Source organism: Pseudophryne corroboree, chromosome 2, assembly GCF_028390025.1.
Source record: "Pseudophryne corroboree isolate aPseCor3 chromosome 2, aPseCor3.hap2, whole genome shotgun sequence".
NCBI lineage: Eukaryota > Metazoa > Chordata > Amphibia > Anura > Myobatrachidae > Pseudophryne > Pseudophryne corroboree.
The window spans coordinates 503,130,428-503,151,042 of record NC_086445.1 but is presented as its reverse complement, the minus strand read 5'-3'; the positions used below and the strand labels follow the sequence as shown (position 1 = coordinate 503,151,042).

The following is a 20,615-nucleotide window of genomic DNA, read 5'->3' as shown; positions in this document are numbered from 1 at the left end:
TGCTACAGGGCCACAACTACAAGGGGCACAGTACAAGGGGGCAGCTACAGGGCCACAACTACAAGGGGCACAGTACAAGGGGGCAGCTACAAGGGGCACAGTACAAGGGGGCAGCTACAGGGCCACAACTACAAGGGGCACAGTACAAGGGGGCAGCTACAGGGCCACAACTACAAGGGGCACAGTACAAGGGGGCAGCTACAAGGGGCACAGTACAAGGGGGCAGCTACAGGGCCACAACTACAAGGGGCACAGTACAAGGGGGCAGCTACAAGGGGCACAGTACAAGGGGGCAGCTACAGGGCCACAACTACAAGGGGCACAGTACAAGGGGGCAGCTAGTGCTACAGGGCCACAACTACAAGGGGCACAGTACAAGGGGGCAGCTACAGGGGCACAACTACAAGGGGCACAGTACAAGGGGCGCAGCTACAGGGGCACAACTACAAGGGGCGCAGCTACAGGGGCACAACTACAAGGGGCACAGTACAAGGGGGCAGCTACAGGGGCACAACTACAAGGGGTGCAGCTACAGGGGCACCGCTACAAGGGGCGCAGCTACAGGGGAACAACTACAAGGGGCGCAGCTATAGTGGCACAGCTACAAGGGGCGCAGCTACAGGGGCACAACTACAAGGGACGCAGCTACAGGGGCACAGCTACAAGGGGCACAGTACAAGGGGCACAGCTACAGGGGCACAACTACAAGGGGCACAGTACAAGGGGCGCAGCTACAGGGGCACAACTACAAGGGGCGCAGCTATAGTGGCACAGCTACAAGGGGCGCAGCTACAGGGGCACAACTACAAGGGATGCAGCTACAGGGGCACAGCTACAAGGGGCACAGTACAAGGGGCGCAGCTACAGGGGCACAACTACAAGGGGCACAGTACAAGGGGGCAGCTACAAGGGGCACAGTACAAAGGGCGCAGCTACAGGGGCACAACTACAAGGGGCACAGTACAAGGGGCACAACTACAAGGGGCACAGTACAAGGGGCGCAGCTACAGGGGCACAACTACAAGGGGCGAACGTCTTCCCGCGTCAGTGAGGGCATAATATTCATTCATTCGTTTGTAAGTATAATTTTCATTTTTATAGGTACCGACCCTTTTGGATTCTACTGGACAAGTGGACGTGACCGGCGTGGGATGTAGGTAAGTAATCTGTCTCTCATTCAGGTATCGTTACTGTTATTTTGTTTTATGTGCGGCCCAAACCAAATTTTCATCTTCTAATGTGGCCCAGGGAAGGTGAAAGGTTGGACACCCCTGTCCTAGAGGATGCTGGGGTCCATTTTAGTATCATGGGGATGTAACAAAGCTCCCAGTACGGGCAGGAAAGTGCTAATGTTCCTGCAGAACTGACTGACCAAATTTTAGGTCGTCAGCAGCCAAGGTGTCAAACTTATAAAACTTAGCAAACATGTTTGCACCTGACCAAGTAGCAGCTCTGCAGATTTGCAAAGCCGAGACACCCTGGGCAGCTGCCCAGGACGAACCCACTTTCCTTGTAGAGTGGGCTTTTACCGAAGTCGGTAACGGTAATCCTGCCGTGGAATGCGCGTGCTGAATGGTACCCCTGATCCAGCACGCAATGGTCTGCTTAGAAGCAGGACCCCCAATCTTGTTGGGGTCATAGAGGACAAACAAAGATTCTGTTTTCTTTATCCTAGCCGTTCTTGCAACATAAGTCCTCAACGCTCTGACGACATCTAAGGACTTTGAGACGGCTGAGGTGTCAGAAGCCACTGGCACCACCACTGGTTGGTTGATATGAAAAGAAGACACCACCTTCAGAAGAAAGTGCTGACGTGTTCTCAGTTCAGTCCTATCCTCACAAAATATTAAATAAGGACTCTTGTGTGACAGAGCTCCTAACTCAGACACTCGTCTGCCTGAGGCCAAGGCCAACAGCATGACCACTTTCCAAGTGAGAAACTTCAACTCCACCTCTTGTAGAGGCTCAAACCAGTCCGATTTAAGGAACTGCAACACCGTATTAAGATCCCAAGGCGCCGCAAGAGGCACAAAGGGAGGTTGGATGCGCGGAACCCCGTTCACGAATGTCTGGAGCTCAGGAAGAGAAGCCAACTGTTCCTGAAAGAAAACGGACAAGGCCGAAATCTGAACCTTGATAGATCCTAATCTCAATCCAGCATCCATACCCACCTGTAGAAATAGGAGAAGTCGTCCTAATTGAAACTCCACCGCAGGAAACTTCTTGGATTCACACCAAGATACATATTATCTCCAAATACGATGGTAATGTGTGGACGTTACCCCTTTGCTGGCCAGAATAAGTGTGGGAATGACTTCATTGGGATTACCCTTACGGGCTAGGATCTGGCGCTCAACAGCCATGCCGGCAAAGCTGCCGCGGTAAGGCCTGATAAACTAACGCCCCTGTTGAAGCAGGTCCTCGCAAATAGGAAGAGGCCGAGGATCTTCCAATAATAACTCCTGAAGATCTGGATACCAAGCCCTCCTTGGCCAGTTTGGAGCAATGAGTATTGCTCAAACTCTTGTTCTTCTGATGACCTTGAGAACTTTTGGAATAAGTGGAAATGGAGGGAACAGATACACCGACTGAAACACCCATCGGTGTTCCGTCATCGATCTCCATTCACCATCAGTGTTCCGCCATCGATCTCCAGTCACCTTCGGTGTTCCATCATCGATCTCCAGCATCACCAGTGTTTCTTCATCTGACCTTCCGTTACACTGGTGTCCCAACATCATTCCACAGTTCACCAATGGTGCTCCTATCGGCAAACACTCACTCCATCAGTGAGCTCCGATTTAAGGAACTGCAACACCATATTAAGATCCCAAGGCGCCACAGGAGTCACAAAGAACTCTTGTTCTTCTGATGACCTTCAGAACTTTTGGAATAAGTGGAAGTGGAGGGAACAGATACACCGACTGAAACACCCACTGGGTCACCAGTGCATCTATCGCTTTTGCTTGTGGGTCTCTCGACCTGGGACAATATTTCTGAAGCTTCTTGTTGAGGCGTGATGCCATTGTATCCACTTGAGGAACGCCCCAACGACTTGCCACCTCCGCAAAGACTTCTGGGTGGAGGCCCCATTCTCCTGGATGGAGATCGTGTCTGCTGAGGAAGTCTGCTTCCCAGTTGTCCACTCCCGGAATGAAAATTGCCGACAGAGCTTTTGCATGCCTTTCTGCCCAGAGGAGTATCTTTGTCACCTCTGCCATTGCCGCTCTGCTTTTTGTTCCGCCTTGATGGTTTATGTAAGCTACTGCCGTTACATTGTCTGACTGGATCTGTATGGGACGACCTTGAAGAAGGTGTGCCGCTTGATGAAGGCTGTTGTACATAGCTCTCAACTCCAGAATGTTTATGTGAAGGCGAGTTTCTTGACTTGACCATCTTCCTTGGAAGCTTTCGCCTTGCGTGACTGCTCCCCATCCTCGGAGACTTGCATCCGTGGTCACCAGGATCCAGGCCTGAATCCCGAACCTGCGTCCCTTCAGGAGGTGAGACATTTGTAGCCACCAAAGGAGCGAAATTATGGCTTTTGCTGACAAGATTATCTTTTAATGCATGTGGAGATGCGACCCGGACTACTTGTCCAGTAGGTCCCACTGGAAGACCCTGGCATGGAATCGGCCATATTGTAGCACCTCGTAAGCCGCTACCATTTTCCCCAACAGGCGAATGCACTGATGAATTGATACTGTTCTTGGTCTCAAAAGTTGCTTGACCATGCTCTGGATCTCCTGAGCCTTTTCCACCGGTAGAAATACTCTCTGTATCTCGGTGTCCAGTATCATTCCCAAAAATGATAACCTCATCATCGGTTCCAACTGAGATTTTGGAAAGTTGATGATCCAACCGTGCTGTTGAAGTACCGTCAGGAATAACGCTATGTTTTGGATTAGCTTGTCCCTCGATCTCGCTTTTATGAGGAGATCGTCCAAGTATGGAATTATGTTGACTACTGGTTTGCGAAGGAGAACCATCATCTCCGCCATCACCTTGGTGAAAATTTTCGGAGCCGTGGAGAGCCCAAACGGTAATGTCTGGAATTGGTAGTGGCAATCCTGAACTGCAAACCTCAGGTATGCTTGATGTGGCGGGTTAATGGGGACATGCAAGTAAGCATCCTTGATGTCCACTGACACCAGAAATTCTTTTTCTTCCAAGCTGGAAATCACCGCTCTCAAGGATTCCATCTTGAATTTGAATCTTTTAAAAAAAAGATTCAGAGATTTTAGGTTTAAGATCGGTCTGACCGAGCCATCCGGCTTCGGTACCACAAACAGGCTTGAATAAACACCTTGGTTCCTTTGTTCGGCAGGAACCAAGGCAATTACTTTGTCTTGACATAATTTGTGTATTGCGTTCAGGACATTTGTGCTGTCTTGAGCAGAAACTGGCAAGGCTGATTTGAAAAATCGGCATGGGGGAAGGTCTTGAAATTCCAACATGTAACCTTGGTATATCATCTGTAAAATCCAAGGAACCAGGTCTGAGCGAAGCCAGACCTGGCTGAAAAATAGTAGACGTGCCCCCACCCGATCGCACTCCCGCAGAGGAACCCCAGCGTCATGCTGTGGTATTTGCAGAAGTAGTTGCTGACTTCTGCTCCTGGGAGCCTGAGGGTGTTGTAGGTTTTCTACCTTTTCCTGTGAAAAAAGGGGTAGTCTTAGCCTTTTTGTACTTGTTGGGCCAAAAGGACTGCATAGTATGAGAATGATATACTTTTTTAGCCGGTGCTGCTGCCGACGGCAGAAATGCTGACTTGCCAGATGTAGTAGTTGATATCATGGCATCTAGTTTCGCTCCAAAGAGGGCCTCACCATTGTAGGGGAGCGCCTCAATATTTCTCTTGGATTCTGCGTCAGCATTCCATTGGCAGATCCAGAGTGCCCTGCGGGCTGAAATCGCCATAGCAGAGGCCCGTGAGCCCAGTAAGCCTACGTCCTTCATAGCCTCAACCAAGTAACCTGCAGAATCTTTGATATGACCTAGAATTTGCAGCATGTCATCTTTATCGACCGTGTCAATATTAACAATCAAGATGTCTGCCCACTTTTCGACTGCGTTACCTACCCACGCAGACGCAATTGTGGGCCTGAGCAACGTACCCGTAGCAACATAGAGGGACTTTAAAGTCGTCTCTAATTTGCGGTCAGCAGGTTCTTTTAATGAAGCTGACCCTGGGGCAGGTAAAATGATTTTCTCTGACAACCTAGAGACTGAGGTGTCCATCACCGAGGGTGACTCCCACTTACGCCTATCCTTCTCAGGCAAAGGGTACGCTACCCGCAACCATTTAGGGATAGCAAATTTATTTTCCGGGTTAGCCCAGGATTCCTCAAAAAATGTATTTAAGTCCTTAGGCGGAGGAAAAGTCACCACCTGTTTTTTATTTAATTTAAAATAATCTTTTTCCTCAGGTGGAGGTGTTGTGTTAGGAAAATCCAACACCTCTTTTATAGCGACTATCATACATTGAATGCTCTTAGCCAGTTTGGGGTCTACCCCCCTCAAATCCCCAGTGTCGACGTCAGTGTTCCTTTGCATAATTTGGGCCAGGGACCTTTTCTGGGAACTGGAGGGGTCCCGAGTGGATGATGTGGAGGAATCAGCAAATAGGGCATCTTCCACAGACTGTCTCCAATGCTTTGTCTGTTCTTCAGACTCAGAGAATTTCCTTGCTAATTTAGACATATTACTCTGCAGCTTTCTCACACACACAGGCTCAGAACACTCTTGTGCCTTTCAAAATGGATTCCTCTGGGGAAGAGCTTTCTCTAGACATGGTACACACTTCTACAGTCACACCACTCACACACAGGGGAGCTAATGGGGACAGACCTACACAAATGTCTGTCAGAGGGACCCAGAGGGAATTGCCAGTCCACACTGTATTGCATACAATAAATATATATAGACAAACACAGCGCTTTATATCCAATATAAAGCCCGCAGACTTCAATAAAGTATGTGCTCCCCTCCCCTCTATAACACCCTAGTACTTGTATCAGCGATGTGTGAGGAGAAGCAGCTTGCAGGATCAGCGCTCCGGCGTCTCTGTGAGGAGAAAATGGCGCCAAATGAGAATTACTAGCAGTTCTGAGGAGAAGCCCCGCCCCCTGTAATGGCGCGGTTCAGCCACAGTAATATAATATTTATACTGGCAGGGGTATGTACACCAGCGGCTCCCTTGTGTGTACTTTAATGCCAGTGAGAGTAAGGATTTTATCATGTCCCTCAGAGCGTCCCCGTGCGCTCTGCACCCTGTGCTGAGAGACATGTTTTTTGCACAGCGTCCCGTGCTGCGCTGTTACCTTTATGCCGCCATGATGACCGGAGGGCCCCTCTCTACGGTAAATACTCACCAGCCTTCTGACTTCTGGCTCTGTTAGGGGGTGGCGGCAGTGCTGTGGGAGTGAGCAGCAGCCAGGCAAGGGCTGTGTTCAGTACCCTTCAGGAGCTAATGGTGTCCTGTCAGCGGAAAGAGAGCCATTAAACTAACTGAGAAGTTGGTTCCTACTTCCCTCCCTAAGTCCCATGAAGCAGGGAAGCTGTTGCCAGCAGCTTCCCTGTAAAATAAAAAACCTAACAAAGTCTTTTCCAGCAGAACTCTGTAGAGCTCCACTGGTGTGCATCCAGTCTCCCGGGCACATTTTCTAAACTGAGGTCTGGTGGAGGGGCATAGAGGGAGGAGCCAGTTCACACTGTTAAAAAGTCTTAAAGTGCCGAAGGCTCCTGCGGAACCGTCTATACCCCATGGTACTAAATGGACCCCAGCATCCTCTAGGACAGGGGTGGGGAACCTCCGGCCCGCGGGCCGTATACGGCCCGCGAAGCCGTTTGGTACGGCCCACCAGCTGGTGTCAGTGAGACACGCTGCCGCTCAGTCCCGCGCAGCGTGTCTCAGCTGTCACTCAGAACAGGGAGACGAAGGAGAGCGCGGCTGTCGAGTGGGAGCGGCGGCGTGTAGTACTTCAAACCAGCCGCCGGTCCGTGAGCCAATCAGAGCTCGTGGACCGGCAGCCAATCAGGAGCCGCGGCTGCCGGTCCGCGAGCTCTGATTGGCTCTCGAACCGGTGGCTGGTTTGAAGTACTACACGGCGCCGCCGCTCCCACCTGACAGCCGCGCTCTCCTCCGTGTCTCACGGTAAGCAGCACGGAGGGGAGGGGGGAGGGCATCTGCATACCTGGCACTGTGGGGGGCATTTGTATACCTGGCACTGTGGGGTCATCTGTATACCTGGCACTGTGGGGGCATCTGCATACCTGGCACTGTGGGGGCATCTGCATACCTGGCACTGTGGGGGGCATTTGTATACCTGGCACTGTGGGGTCATCTGTATACCTGGCACTGTGGTGGCATCTGCATACCTGGCACTGTGGGGGCATCTGTATACCTGGCACTGTGGGGGGAATTTGTATACCTGGCACCGTGGGGTCATCTGTATACCTGGCACTGTGGGGGCATCTGCATACCTGGCACTGTGGGGGCATCTGTATACCTGGCACTGTGGGGGGCATTTGTATACCTGGCACTGTGGGGTCATCTGTATACCTGGCACTGTGGGGTCATCTGTATACCTGGCACTGTGGGGGCATCTGTATACCTGGCACTGTGGGGGGCATTTGTATACCTGGCACTGTGGGGTCATCTGCATACCTGGCACTGTGGGGGCATCTGCATACCTGGCACTGTGGGGGCATCTGTATACCTGGCACCGTGGGGGGCATTTGTATACCTGGCACCGTGGGGGCATCTGCATACCTGGCACTGTGGGGGCATCTGTATACCTGGCACTGTGGGGGGCATCTGTATACCTGGCACTGTGGGGTCATCTGTATACCTGGCACTGTGGGGTCATTAGTATACCTGGCACTGTGGGGGCATTTGTATACCTGGCACTGTGGGGGCATCTGTATACCTGGCACTGTGAGGGGCATTTGTATACCTGGAACTGTGGGGGGCATTTGTATACCTGGCACTGTGGGGGCATTTGTATACCTGGCACTGTGGGGGCAATTGTGGATCTGGCACCACACTATTGGGGGCATATGTGTATCACGTCCCATTTTAACTGGCCACACCCCTTTTTTTGGCGCGTGCGCGCCTCCGGCACGCACACACAGTACCTCTAAGGGGCAGACCTACTGGGGGGCAGGGTAATTTTTTAAGTTGAGAATTTTTGTATGGCCCCCGAAGGATTTTATAAATATCCAAATGGCCCTCGGTAGAAAAAAGGTTCCCCACCCCTGCTCTAGGACGTAAGAGAAAGTAACACTATAAATTGGAGGGTTCTGCGCACTGAGTGTCTTTATTCTATAGCTAGCCGGGGTGTGCTACTCGTTCTGATGGGTGTTCCAACCCACCTATACGTAAATGGAGAAGCTTAGTGGATATACCACAATAGAACTGCGCTCAACCCCTAAGGTGTGTGTGTTTAGCTAACGAATGCACATCAGATGTAATAAAGGATAATGTATGAACAGACCCAAATTTGAGTTTGCACTTGGATATAGAAATAACAAAAATAACAATATGATGCAAATTAATTGTTGTGAGCCACTGTATTTATTGTATACTGGCCAATCTAAAGGTGTGCGGTTAATGCCCAGGGTGGGCGATATTGTCTCTTATAAAGTTCATGCAGGTGGGCGATATTGTCTCTTATAAAGTTCATGCAGGTTATAATACAGACTGCGGCGTCCCGCACATCTGCTGTTGAAAAGTCTTTAAGAAAAAAAGAATAATTATAATAAATACTGGTGTTGGTAAAAAATCTTTAAAACCTTCACGGACTGGTTTCCCCTCTCTGCTCCTGCTGCCCGTGGTGTGTCCTTGTTCAGACGCCCACCTGTCTATCAAACCAGACCTGTTCTGATTTGTATGTTTCGGAGGGGGCCAATCTAGACACTTCAAGCACTCCCAGAAGAAGACCGAAAGGTTGAAACGCGTTGGATGAACTACAAAGTAAGAACCACTACAGATTCAAAGACTTTATCAGGAAGACTCTTTCCCACGTCGAAAAGACCCGGTCACGTGACCGGACCAACCCGGAAGCCAGCAGAGCTGCTAGGATACCAGACAGCGGAAGAAGCTGGTGACGGAGCGCGGCGTGCGGCTGGAGCGGGCAACAGGTGAGTTCTCTGTAAGCGGTGGGAGAGGCGCAGCTAGCCGCTCTGCAGAGCGGCATCTGAATCCTTTCCCCGCCGCTAGACAGGTCCAGCTCTCTGACCGACCTGCACCTAGGGGGCGTCTGAACAAAAATGCACCACGGGCAGCAGGAGCAGAGAGGGGAAACCAGTCTGGAGACCCCTTTTTACCCCACTTATGCCACCACCGTAAGCTCAGGGCATCGTGAAGGTTTTAAAGATTTCTTACCAACACCAGCATTTCTTATTATTATTTTTTTCCTAAAGACTTTTCAACAGCAGATGTGCGGGACGCCGCAGTCTGTATTATAACCTCCATGTATTATAATTCTCCATTTACGTAAGAGAAAGTAAGAATGCTTTCAAAAATAGAAGTGTTAATAGTATATTTTTCAAGGCAATGTATAAGCTTAAACATGGAATGCATATTTTATCTCAGTAGACAGGATGTAAACAGTGGCATCCCATCTACCGGAATCCTGGTAGTGAGTCTCCTCGCAGGCTCACTGTGCTTACCATGCATCGGGACTGGTGGCTCACTTCGCTCACCACAGGTTTTATTCCCACTTGGTTGGTGGCATGGACCCACTAACCTTGTGGGGATACAGAGAATTTGTCAGGATTCCAGGTGTCAGTATTTTACCAGGTGTCGGGATTCCGACGTTGGTCTCCTAAACGCCGGGATCCCGATAGCCGGTATATTGACTGCATCCCTTCAACATATATGAGCTGTGGTCAGATGGTGCAAGAAATCAAGGCATGATACTATCATATATATATATGGAAAATAATGCTAATCCATGCGTGATAATGTAACTGATTCATAACACTGCAATGCACCATAGTCCTGTGCAGTATACTGTAACATTTGTACAGTAGGAATCCTGTTGGGATCCTGGCAGTCAAAATACTGATGCCAGAATCCCGACAGTCAAAATACTGATGCCAGAATCCCGACACTACTCAGAATGCTAACACCGGCATCCCGAATAGTCTCACCAGCCCAGAGCTGGAATCCTGAACAAACATCTTCAGGGCCACCAAAGGGGTAAGCAGCAGTGGAAGGGTGTGTGGGGGGAGAATTAGGTGTAGGCTGCAGTGAGAGGGTTAGAGTTAGGCTGCGGTTCGGGGGCTGTGGGGATAGGTTTAGGAACCACCGGGGAGGGTTAGGGTTAAGCTGTGTGTGTGGGGGGGGGGGGGATAGGTGTATGCTGCTAGACAGGAAGATTAGGGGGCCAGGTAAGTATACTTACCTTCCCATGTTGGGATTCTGATCATTGGGATGTCGCGGTCAGTTTCAATCCCAACCCGTACAGTATAATGTATAATTCAAGTGCACAGTCTGGAACCTGTTCCCTAGTAGAGGCGGTGGGCACTCAGGCAGTGGGGCCCTCCGGGGGTTTCTCATGTACCTCTCGGGCCAGTCCAACCCTGTCTGAGGATATATCTGGGAGGAACCCCAAATATTCTTTACTGCAATACAGACCTTCTGTTGCCCATTACCAGGCCTGATATTTCTCAAGAAAACGCTTCAGTTGTGCCACTTCCATTATTACAGCTTCACCCAGTCTCTGTTAATACATTAGTTTCCACTAGTCAGCTCTTACCTTGTTTTCAGCATATGCGAGCCAGCGACTCCCAAGAGCAATAGGATTCATGTTTGGCCCTGGACAAGGATAGCAGCCTGAGGGAAAAGGGTTCAAAAACAGCAGTAAGACATTTTCTAATGACAGAGTATTTGATACAAGACAAACAAACTCAATTCTAAACAAAGATCTCTTAAACCTCTAAACATTCATCAACAAATGCTTACATTTCTTTGAGTTTTACAAGATAACACTGAGACACTGTTGTAACAGTTAATTAAGCTTGAAACGCATTTTTACATTGTTTTGCTTTTTTAGGAGTTTTTCTTTTTTTCTTTTAATAAACACAGTTGTGTTTGGGAATATTTTGAAACACGTAGGGCTTGTCTTTCAAATCTCAGCATAATGTTAGCACTCTGTAATTAAATCAAACCTTAAATTATAAATATTTGTTTTCCCTAAGCTATAAATTCAACATATTTACTTCTAACCTTCAGAAATATTTAAGCATATCATCGATGGGAAGAGTGACTTGGGTTACATCGCCTCCAAATTGGCTATGTTACAGTTCTAGAATTTGCAAGCTCTCCAAATACTTAGATGATGTATCCACTACTAAGCTCTTAAACACAGGAAAGAAAAAAATTCACTGCAGAATCGCAACAACTGACAATAGACAAAGTTTTCCTTTTCCATTCATACACCCTTATTTATCAGTGCAAGGTTGGAGAAGTGACAAGTACCTATTTCTTGTTCTATATGCCATAAATTTCCTCAATATTATGTATGCTGCTGCACTTTCAAATCACAATTTGAAAATATCCCAAAATATAAGTTGCTACAAGAGGAATTCTTAAAGGGGTTTGGCAGATTTGGACAACCCTTGCTTACTTTAACGTTTTATTGTGATATAAATAGTAGTCCTTATAGGCCCTACACATTAGACGATTTCACTGAAAGATATCAACAATCTCGTTCATTAATGTTTCGTGTGTAGGCACCAACGATGAACAATGTGTGGCCCTGCGCTCGTTCATCATTGGTGCCCGGTCGCTTATACATGCAGGCCAATATGGACAATCTCGTCCATATTAGCATGCATTTGCTATGGGGCCGGGTGACGGGAGGAGTGAAGAAACTTCACTCCCCCCGTCACTTCCCCTTCAGCCGTCGGGCACATCGGCGGCATATCGCCTAATGTGTAGGGCCCATAACTCTACAGAAGAGGTATGAGCAACATGTAGTACAGTACTGTATGCTCATTTCCTATGCAGCTCTGGTAAAAGGGCAAACTTATTTATTCATACAGTACTTTCATCACGTTACTTATTTGGCATACACTTGCTCTTAAGTACATAAATAAATACATAGTCATAAATAGTGTCAATATAGTCGCTATGAAGTGTTATTTGGACAGCAGCACGAGACGTTGAAAACATTTGATGTAGGTGAAAGCAAATGAGACTTGGTTTTCCGATGCAGTCACTGACCACTAGTTTTCTCTAAGTTGTAGAATTAAAGACCTAAAGTCAGCAAATTGAGCAATGAACGAGAGAAGAAAAACAGCCAGATTGACCCATGCTGGACTCTATAATGCATTTCATACAAACATGAATTAGTTACAGTTTAACTTGTACATCCAGTGAACCTCCAAAAGAAATATCCACTGTAAGCATCAATTGCAGCTTTCCCATGTTTACAGAAAATTCTGCACACATCTATGGGAAATCGGAGGTGACAGAATGCAATACAAAGGGCAATAATTCCTTCAGTCACAAGTTGCACTATTATGAACGTGCTTTCTCTTTGAACATACTGAAACTGACAAAACTGTGGAGCATGAGCTCCTAATAACCTCTAACATCTACATTTATTATGTTATATATGTAGGTATCTGTTCATACCCTGTCTCATGGCCTAGACATTTAGGTCAGCAGCAGGTCAATACCATTTGTCATTGCACAACAACAGCTATTGGAGAGGCCGTTGGGTGATAAAATACACCCCCCCCCCCCCCCCCCCCCCCCCCCCGAGATACAGTTACATAACACAGAGTTTCAGCTCAGGGGTCTAATGAGAGATGCTGGTTTCTTCTGTAAGGTAAAGTGATTTGTTATTTAGAGTGTACTTTTCTCATTTGCCAGTACTATCATTTATGTTGTTGTGAGTTCTGCTCAGGACCTGATTAAACACTTAACTATTTTATTTCCCCCCAAAAAAACACTCAGAAATTGTCATTTTTATTTTATTTAATAAAGTTTAAAAAGTATTTTTAATAATATCTTTAAATATTTTATTTAAAAAAAATACCTGCGGTGTGTTTTCTACCCCCACTGTAAAATTACTTCCTACCACCCATAAAAGAGCCCCCTTCAGTAGAAAAATATCCCCAGCATTACCAAGCCTCCCCCCCCCCCCTCCTACTGGAAATAGATCCTAGTGGCAGAGCCCTCACCCTCCCCGTGTCAGTTTGCTCTAACTGTTTAATGCCCCCCCCCTCCCCATGTGTCACTATACAGGTCATTTATTATTTGAAATATATACCCCACCACCCCAGTCAACAACAACATAAAAATATTTTGTGGGGCAGCAGTCCACCGCCCTACCAACCTCCAGTGCCAAAAGATTACCCCCCCCACCCCGTTACTCCCTCCCCCAACGTAGCCGCACCACCTAATAGCAGAGCATTGAGGAGTGTGAGGCATTAGTCCTCCCTGCTGCAACTGATCTCTGCACACACACAGAGATCAGCAAAGTTGTCTCCTCGTCGCAATTTTATGCACATATGCCCCAGTGTGCCGTTCACATTTTGATTTTGGGAGTAATGACGTCGGTCAAAGAACGCAACATCACTCCCGGGGGGTCGCGGCAGCAGGAGGAAATCAAGTGCAGAACGGATTTCCCTCAGAACAGGGGTAGTAGTGGGGAGTGCCAGATGTATGGGATAAAACCTTGTCAGGTAACACACTCCTGGCTGCGGTCGTATCCCATACGTTTATGCCAGGCAAGTGGTTAAGGGCATGATTTTGAGTCGCACACAATGCAAAAGTCCACGGGGTTCAGCTATTTTCTGTTACTAAGCAAAGTACCTTAAAGACTGATACGACAAACGTGTTACACTGTGTGTACGCACAAAGGTGCAGTTACAATTGAGATGCAAAGTATTAGAAATGTATTGGAAATGTGCAGAGCGGTAACAGGGAGGTGATTATTCAGACTCACGTGGTACTGTATGTGTATTTGGAATGCAAGGTGTCTGGAATGACACCCTACAGACTAGAAAGCAGCCACCTGGAGAACACTTAAGATGCTCCAATTGATCAGTTTCTCCCTGGTTGCTGGGCTGTCCGTCATGTCCCAAGGATCCTCTGGGTACCAAACTTGCACCTTGTGATGTTATATCACATGTTCAGGGGTGGGGTCAGCACATTTTCGCCCTGCTACAGCCCCAGGTGAAACACCAACTTATTAGCTTACAACATGTAGCTCCAAATGCCCTTGTTGTATATCACTACCTCAAAAACGTGATAGGAGTCTCGTAAAGCAATTAGCAGGCAGGGAGTGAATGACAGTCAGTGCAAACCAAACTCCGCACAACCCATATGATGAAAGCAGCTCTGTCTCCTCCTTTTCCAAGGGCAGGACATCACTGATTAAATGAGACTGAACAAGTATTACACCTGTGTGCAAGTCTCAGTTCCCTTTCGGCCTTCTTAAATGCATGCAAAGCTCTAATTCTGCCCCCTTGGTACAGACAGGATGTCACCCTATTGGTTGATCAGGTGCTGCCGCTGGAATTGCTTTTTCACACACTATTTTCCCATGAAAATATATTTAATTACTTGCAAAACTGAGCTAAAGTGATCACTGCTAATCATTTAGGACAGGTGATTTTTTTCGCCAAACAAAGAATGATTAGATTTATTACAAGAAATGAGAACAGAAAATGAATGAAAATGGATCACGTCTTAGCAATGTGAACAGACTTTGCTTTATGTGGCCGTTCTACTGAAGGAGTACAATTTAAGCCTATTGACCTTTAAGTTGTTTAAGCTACAGCTTTGCCTTTGTTGTGGCTACAGTATGTTTTCACTGGTAGTTCATATTTTATCTAGAACCTTTCCTTAAGAATATAATTTTAACACCACGTGGTATTTAACAAGGTTGGCAGCACAAGATCCACCTGTTTCCCTGCACTGATGCCGGAGGATAATTGGCAGCTCCCTTCAGGGCTAATGTTTTAACTTTAAAGTTTAAATGTTACCTTAGTGAAACAAATTAACACAGATATCACATAACAAACAAACTTTGCTATTATCTTATCTGTGATACCGTTTATTGTATTGTATAACAACGAAATTGTTTAAAACAAATAACAGATGTTAATGAAATGTTATTGTTTCTTCAACGCATGATGACTCAAAAAAAAATGTTAAAAAAAATAAATAAATAAGTTTATAAGTCTACAGTATATGGTTTCTCTTTCCTTTTCCATTATCTATTTAATTTTCAGCTATTTATTGCCCTTATTTATCAATGAGTGATAAATTTCACTGTGAGTGATAAATTTCACCAGCCAATCCGCTCCTGTCTGTCATTTTTCAAACACAGCCTGTGACATGGAAGTTAGGAGCTGATTGGCTGGTGCAATTTATCACTCACTTATTGATAAATAAGGTCATGTGTATGAGAACGTAAAGATTAGGAACATATAATTAAAGGGAATGACCTACTATATTCTACAGTCAATAACAAAATGAAACAACCCATTCAGCATACTAACCCATGGCTCACAAAATATCACTGTAAGCAACAGAAAATCTACACAAGCCGCTACACAAGTTAATGGGGAATTATTATTGGTTTCCTGGACCACAGATTAACTCATGGCAATGACAGATGTGATCATGCTCATATTTGCTGCGATGCGACATTCTGAAACATGGCTCGCTAACATGGCATGCAAGGCTACGACTATTACGACTATTCGCAGCTGACAATTGCTCCATTAAGTCTTACTAGAATTAATGGAGGGATTGCTGGCTGTGAATAGTCACAGCTTGATGAGCCATTCAGTGAGCAGTTTTGCAGCATGCCACATCGTAGCAAAGATGAGCATGGCTACATCTTTATGTGGTAAGTGTAGTCACCCTCTTCGGCATTTTTTTTATATTTAGTCACAGAATGAAAATTGATTCAATTGTAGATCCCACTGACCAACAAAGATGCTCTCTGATGTCAAATTAAAAAAAACAATTAAAAGACAACAATTAAATTATCAGCAATGTCCATGAAGTGCTGTTGGAATGCCAGCAACTCCTGACACCAACACTGACATTTTTCCCTTTTATACCATTGCTGTGCACAGAACAAAAAAGAGCGATGTTGGCTAGTGTAATTCTTAATAATGTATGTAGCCAAACATCGTGACCGCACATTACAGAGCACTGAATTCCCTCCTAATTTATTCTTTTCTCCCTAAGCCAATTTTTTTTTTATTAAACTGTTTAATGTTTTTCAAATCACAGTCAAAAACGCAAAACTACATGCAACTGCACCTCATACCGTCAGCAGAAAGGCAAAATAACAGAAACAAATATATAAATACATGAAAATATTAACTTAAATATAGTACAAAGGTAAACAATAGTGTATACAAGTATTTCGTTTATATGACATATAATGCGAAAAAGGAACAGAGTTGAGGTGTAAAAAGAGTCAGAGAATGGAGAGGTGAGTAGTAGAGGTAGAAGTGGGAAGGAGGGAGGTGGTATAAAGAAAGGGGCCTAAACCGGGTCTCCAGCATACAATAGCTGAGGGGAGTGAAAAGCTATTCAAAGAAGACAGTAGTATAGACAAGCCCTAAGATTGTTTGTTAAAGCAAGAGGTCTGAAAAGCACGAAGAATGGTCTCCATAGAGCATACGCTATTATAGACAAACCAATCACACCAAATCTGGAGAAATTTCTGAGGGGCATTATGCAACTAATCAGATATCTCCACCATCTCCTCCTGGATATCCAAGCGCTTTCTCAAATGCAACATGGCTAAAACTGAACTAATTGTCTTCCCTCCATCTAGAGTCTACTCCCCTCTCGTGCATTCTAACACTATTAACAACAGCACTGTCTCCTCTGTTTCCCAAATGGGAGTCATTCTTGACTCATCCCTCTACTTCGACCTTCACACTCAATTTCTAGCCTTATTCTGTTGATTTCAACTCCGTAACATCGCTGACATGAGACCCTTCCTCTCCTAGGATGTTATTAAAACCATTGGCCACTCACTGCTCATCTCTCGTCTCAACTACTGCAACCTTCTCCTTACTGGACTCCCCAGATCCCATCTTGCTCCTCTCCAATCTGTACTAAACTCTGCAACTAGATTTATCTTCATCTCCCACTGTTTCACATTTGCCTCCCCTCTTTGCCAAGCCCTCCACTGGCTCCCCTTCCTCTACAGAATCCTGTTAAAATCCCTCACTGTCATGTAGAAGATCCTCTCGACCTTCTCCCTACATCTCCAACCTCATCTCCGTACACACTGCCTCCAGCCCTCTCCAGTCGGCCAAGGATGCTGCCTTTCCTCCGCATTGGTTACCACATTTTACTCCAGAATTCAAGATTTCTCCCATGTTGTCCCCAACCACTGGAACAATCTACTGTACCTTGTTCCATCAGACTATCCCCAAGCCTGCATTGTTTAAAGTGGATGCTGAAAACCTACTTGTTCATAAAAGCATATACAGCTACCACTTCTCATGTCACCATGTAGTCTACCTCACCGTCTTGCACCTTCGAACTCTCCCACTCCTGTTCCTTGCCTTTAGCTTCTCTTACACTGGCTCACTCCTTATGGCTTTCATTTGTCTCCCCCCTTCCATTTAGACTGTAAGCTCCATGAGCAGGGCCGTCCTTCCTCCTGTTCTATTGCCTACTTCTCTTGCTCACCAGCTACACTTTAAACCTCCTCCTTGGGCTCTCTGTCTCCCAAACTCCACGCCTCCTTTGTTTTAATTTCTTTAGATAACCTATACCCATTATATGCACCCACACTAATACTGTAGGTACAGGTTTCATCTTTCCATTGCACCCTTGCATCAGTGCATATTGAGAGTTGTAGTGCTATTCATTACTTGTCTACTGTACTGTATTGTATTGTACTGTTGTTTTCCCTTTTGTACAGCACTACAGACCACTTTTGACACCCTATTAATAAAGTTTATTATTAATAATAATAATAATAATAATAAATAGATGCCAGGTATTACATTTTATTCAGGAGCTCTTGGCGGGAATGAGGACTGAAGTCACAGTTTTAATGCTTGGTACAGCTGTGAGTCTATTTAGACCAATTACAGAATCAGAATTGCTTCATTGACATTAAAGTATACTAATTTGCCTCCACTTCACACGAATCAATGCTAAAAATATCTCATGGTAAGACATATAAACTAATTATTTAAACTTGATATCACTTTAATCTATCTTGCCTCTCCAGAAAGCACATAGATCTTCCCTGGCTAATACTCTTCTGACCGTGAGATTCTACGTAAAAATTTGGGACTTATCTGCTTTTAAATATAGCTTTTTCACTATTGACTCTACTATCCCTCCTCTCAGGATAAACCAAAAGTTTCCCCAAGGTATGTCTACTGCTTGTTTCTCTCCAGAATTGTGTTTCGTAACAGAGGTGTTAGATGAAAGAATATGTAGTACACATTAAACAAAAGTTACCTATGAAACTATTTGATTTTCTTTGAATACTTTAAAATTAAATGTTTCTTAACCTTTCTTTCTTAATAGCTGGCGAAGATATCTATTACTTTTTGAAACAATTTGTCTTAGATTCCAGCTGCTGTGGAACTATACATCCCAGCATGCCCTTCCATAGTTTTGCTATTAAGGCATGCTAAAACTGAGGCAGGGCATGCTGGGATGTGTAGTTCTACAGCTGCTGGAGTTGCTGCTACTTCTCAAGAGAGATGTTCCTTTCTTTTTATCCCTAGTTGCTGGAGAAATTGTGGCCACAAGGCTACTTTTCTCCACAAATAATGGCATGGCCATGGATTTCCCCATTCTGGAATAAAATACAATATTAACTTTTTAACTTTGTTATAATTCCCAGGGAATTAATAAATGTAAGTATATGGACCATCACAAATTGATGCCCCATATACTTGTAGCAGACAAAAGTCTTAATGCTAAAAACACTTCAACCCCGTCAAACCATCTACCTTCTGTTGAAAATATTACATATCTCTATGAAACATGTTTTTAGACGTGTGCTCTTCATGGATTTATCCCTCTACTGAAAAAAAAAAACATAAGGGCCAAACACTGCATACTTTCTTGCCATGAAAATAAAGAGCATACTGTACACCACCTTTTCAGATTCAGATATGATAATATTCCATGTGGTATTCCAACCACTTACTTCCATCCTCTTCATAACTCATTCTCTTTTGTTCCCCATTTATTTAAATGTATTCAAATTAATTTTATATAGTATTCATGCACGTTATCAAAAGTATGTTTATATTCGATATCTTGCTGGCCATTCAAAATAATTTAAAACAAAAATATCTCGATATAAGAAAAGAAAATGTTCAGAAAAGAATAACAGAAGCCAGAATCTCCAAAAATGCAATTATCTACAAATATAGGGGATTATTATATTATTTAACTATATAAATACTGTACATCAATAGTGTATACTGTGTAATTTACTACTACTGTATTTTAAACAGCGTAAGATATTTTAAGAAGCAGAGGACAGGCTTCAGTTTCAGATGTGAGTTCCAGGAAATTAGATAACAGACATCTCTCACACAAAAACAACAGGATATTATAAACGTATTCTGACAATAATGAACAACCTTCACTAGAAGATAAAAAAAGGGCAAAATGAGGGGAGGGAGGGGGGGGGAGTAGATTGTGAGGAGGGGGTGTCTATAAATATGGCTGAATGCTACCGAAGCAACCATACTTTAAGATGTGTGAAATTTATTTTACCATAAGAGAACTCACTATTTTAGTCAATAATTATTAAATGAAAATATCATCAATATGTGTATATTTTGATACATACCTGAAAAAAAGTAAAACAATTTAAATGTATTATTTTAATTAGAATTATGCATACTTCTTTATTAAACATATCATAACTAAATTAATTCTTAATTTTGCAAATAAGCCAGTTCTACAGGTAATAACTTACTTCTTGCGATTATATTTACTAAATGTCGATGTTCATCAAATTTAAATAGACAAAAATTGTCCTAATTCAATTATGTGTTTCAGGGGCTGCAACATACATTTACTAACAGGCGATTTTTGTAATTGATTTTTGGACCCTGAAACACAACATCGATTAAGACTGATTTTTATCTAGGTTGGGGGGAGATACCAAACATGTGTCCTTTAAACAAGATCGAACATTGTTGCAGAGCCCATGGACAAATGTATGCATGTTAGTTTTATTTATTTTATATCCTCATGCCATGCTGCCCCTGTACTTGGGAACTGATGGAGAGAGAGAGAGAGAGAGAGAGAGAGAGAGAGAGAGGGGAAAATCTGGTGCAGACCTGGATAACCGGTGATTCTCCAACTGCCGTGAAATGACAAGTTCCAGCATGGCCTGCCATAGTTTTGCTATTAGGGAACACTAAAACTGCATCAGGTCATGCTGGGATGTGTAGTTTTAACAACAGCTGGAGAGCCAGAAGCTGGTCAAGTCTGGTAGATCTCTCATGCGCTTAACACTAGATCCAGGGTGATAATATTTCTTATTGTCTAAAATGTTATAACTGATTTTTTTTTTAGAAAGCCAACATTATTTATGAGACCAAAGAAAATAAAAACTTAAGCC

The 20,615-nt window shown here is 44.7% G+C and overlaps 1 protein-coding gene across 7 annotated transcripts in view; it reads right to left on the bottom strand.

The window, feature by feature from the left end:
- BCAS3 (BCAS3 microtubule associated cell migration factor) overlaps positions 1-20,615 on the bottom strand; it is a 2,144,796-nt gene that overhangs the window by 1,718,078 nt on the left and 406,103 nt on the right. For all 7 annotated transcript variants that reach the window (XM_063954016.1, XM_063954015.1, XM_063954017.1 and 4 more), the window contains exon 10: positions 10,767-10,843. In XM_063954016.1, the coding sequence (XP_063810086.1) occupies positions 10,767-10,843 (77 nt within the window). The remainder of the gene's footprint in view (positions 1-10,766; positions 10,844-20,615) is intronic.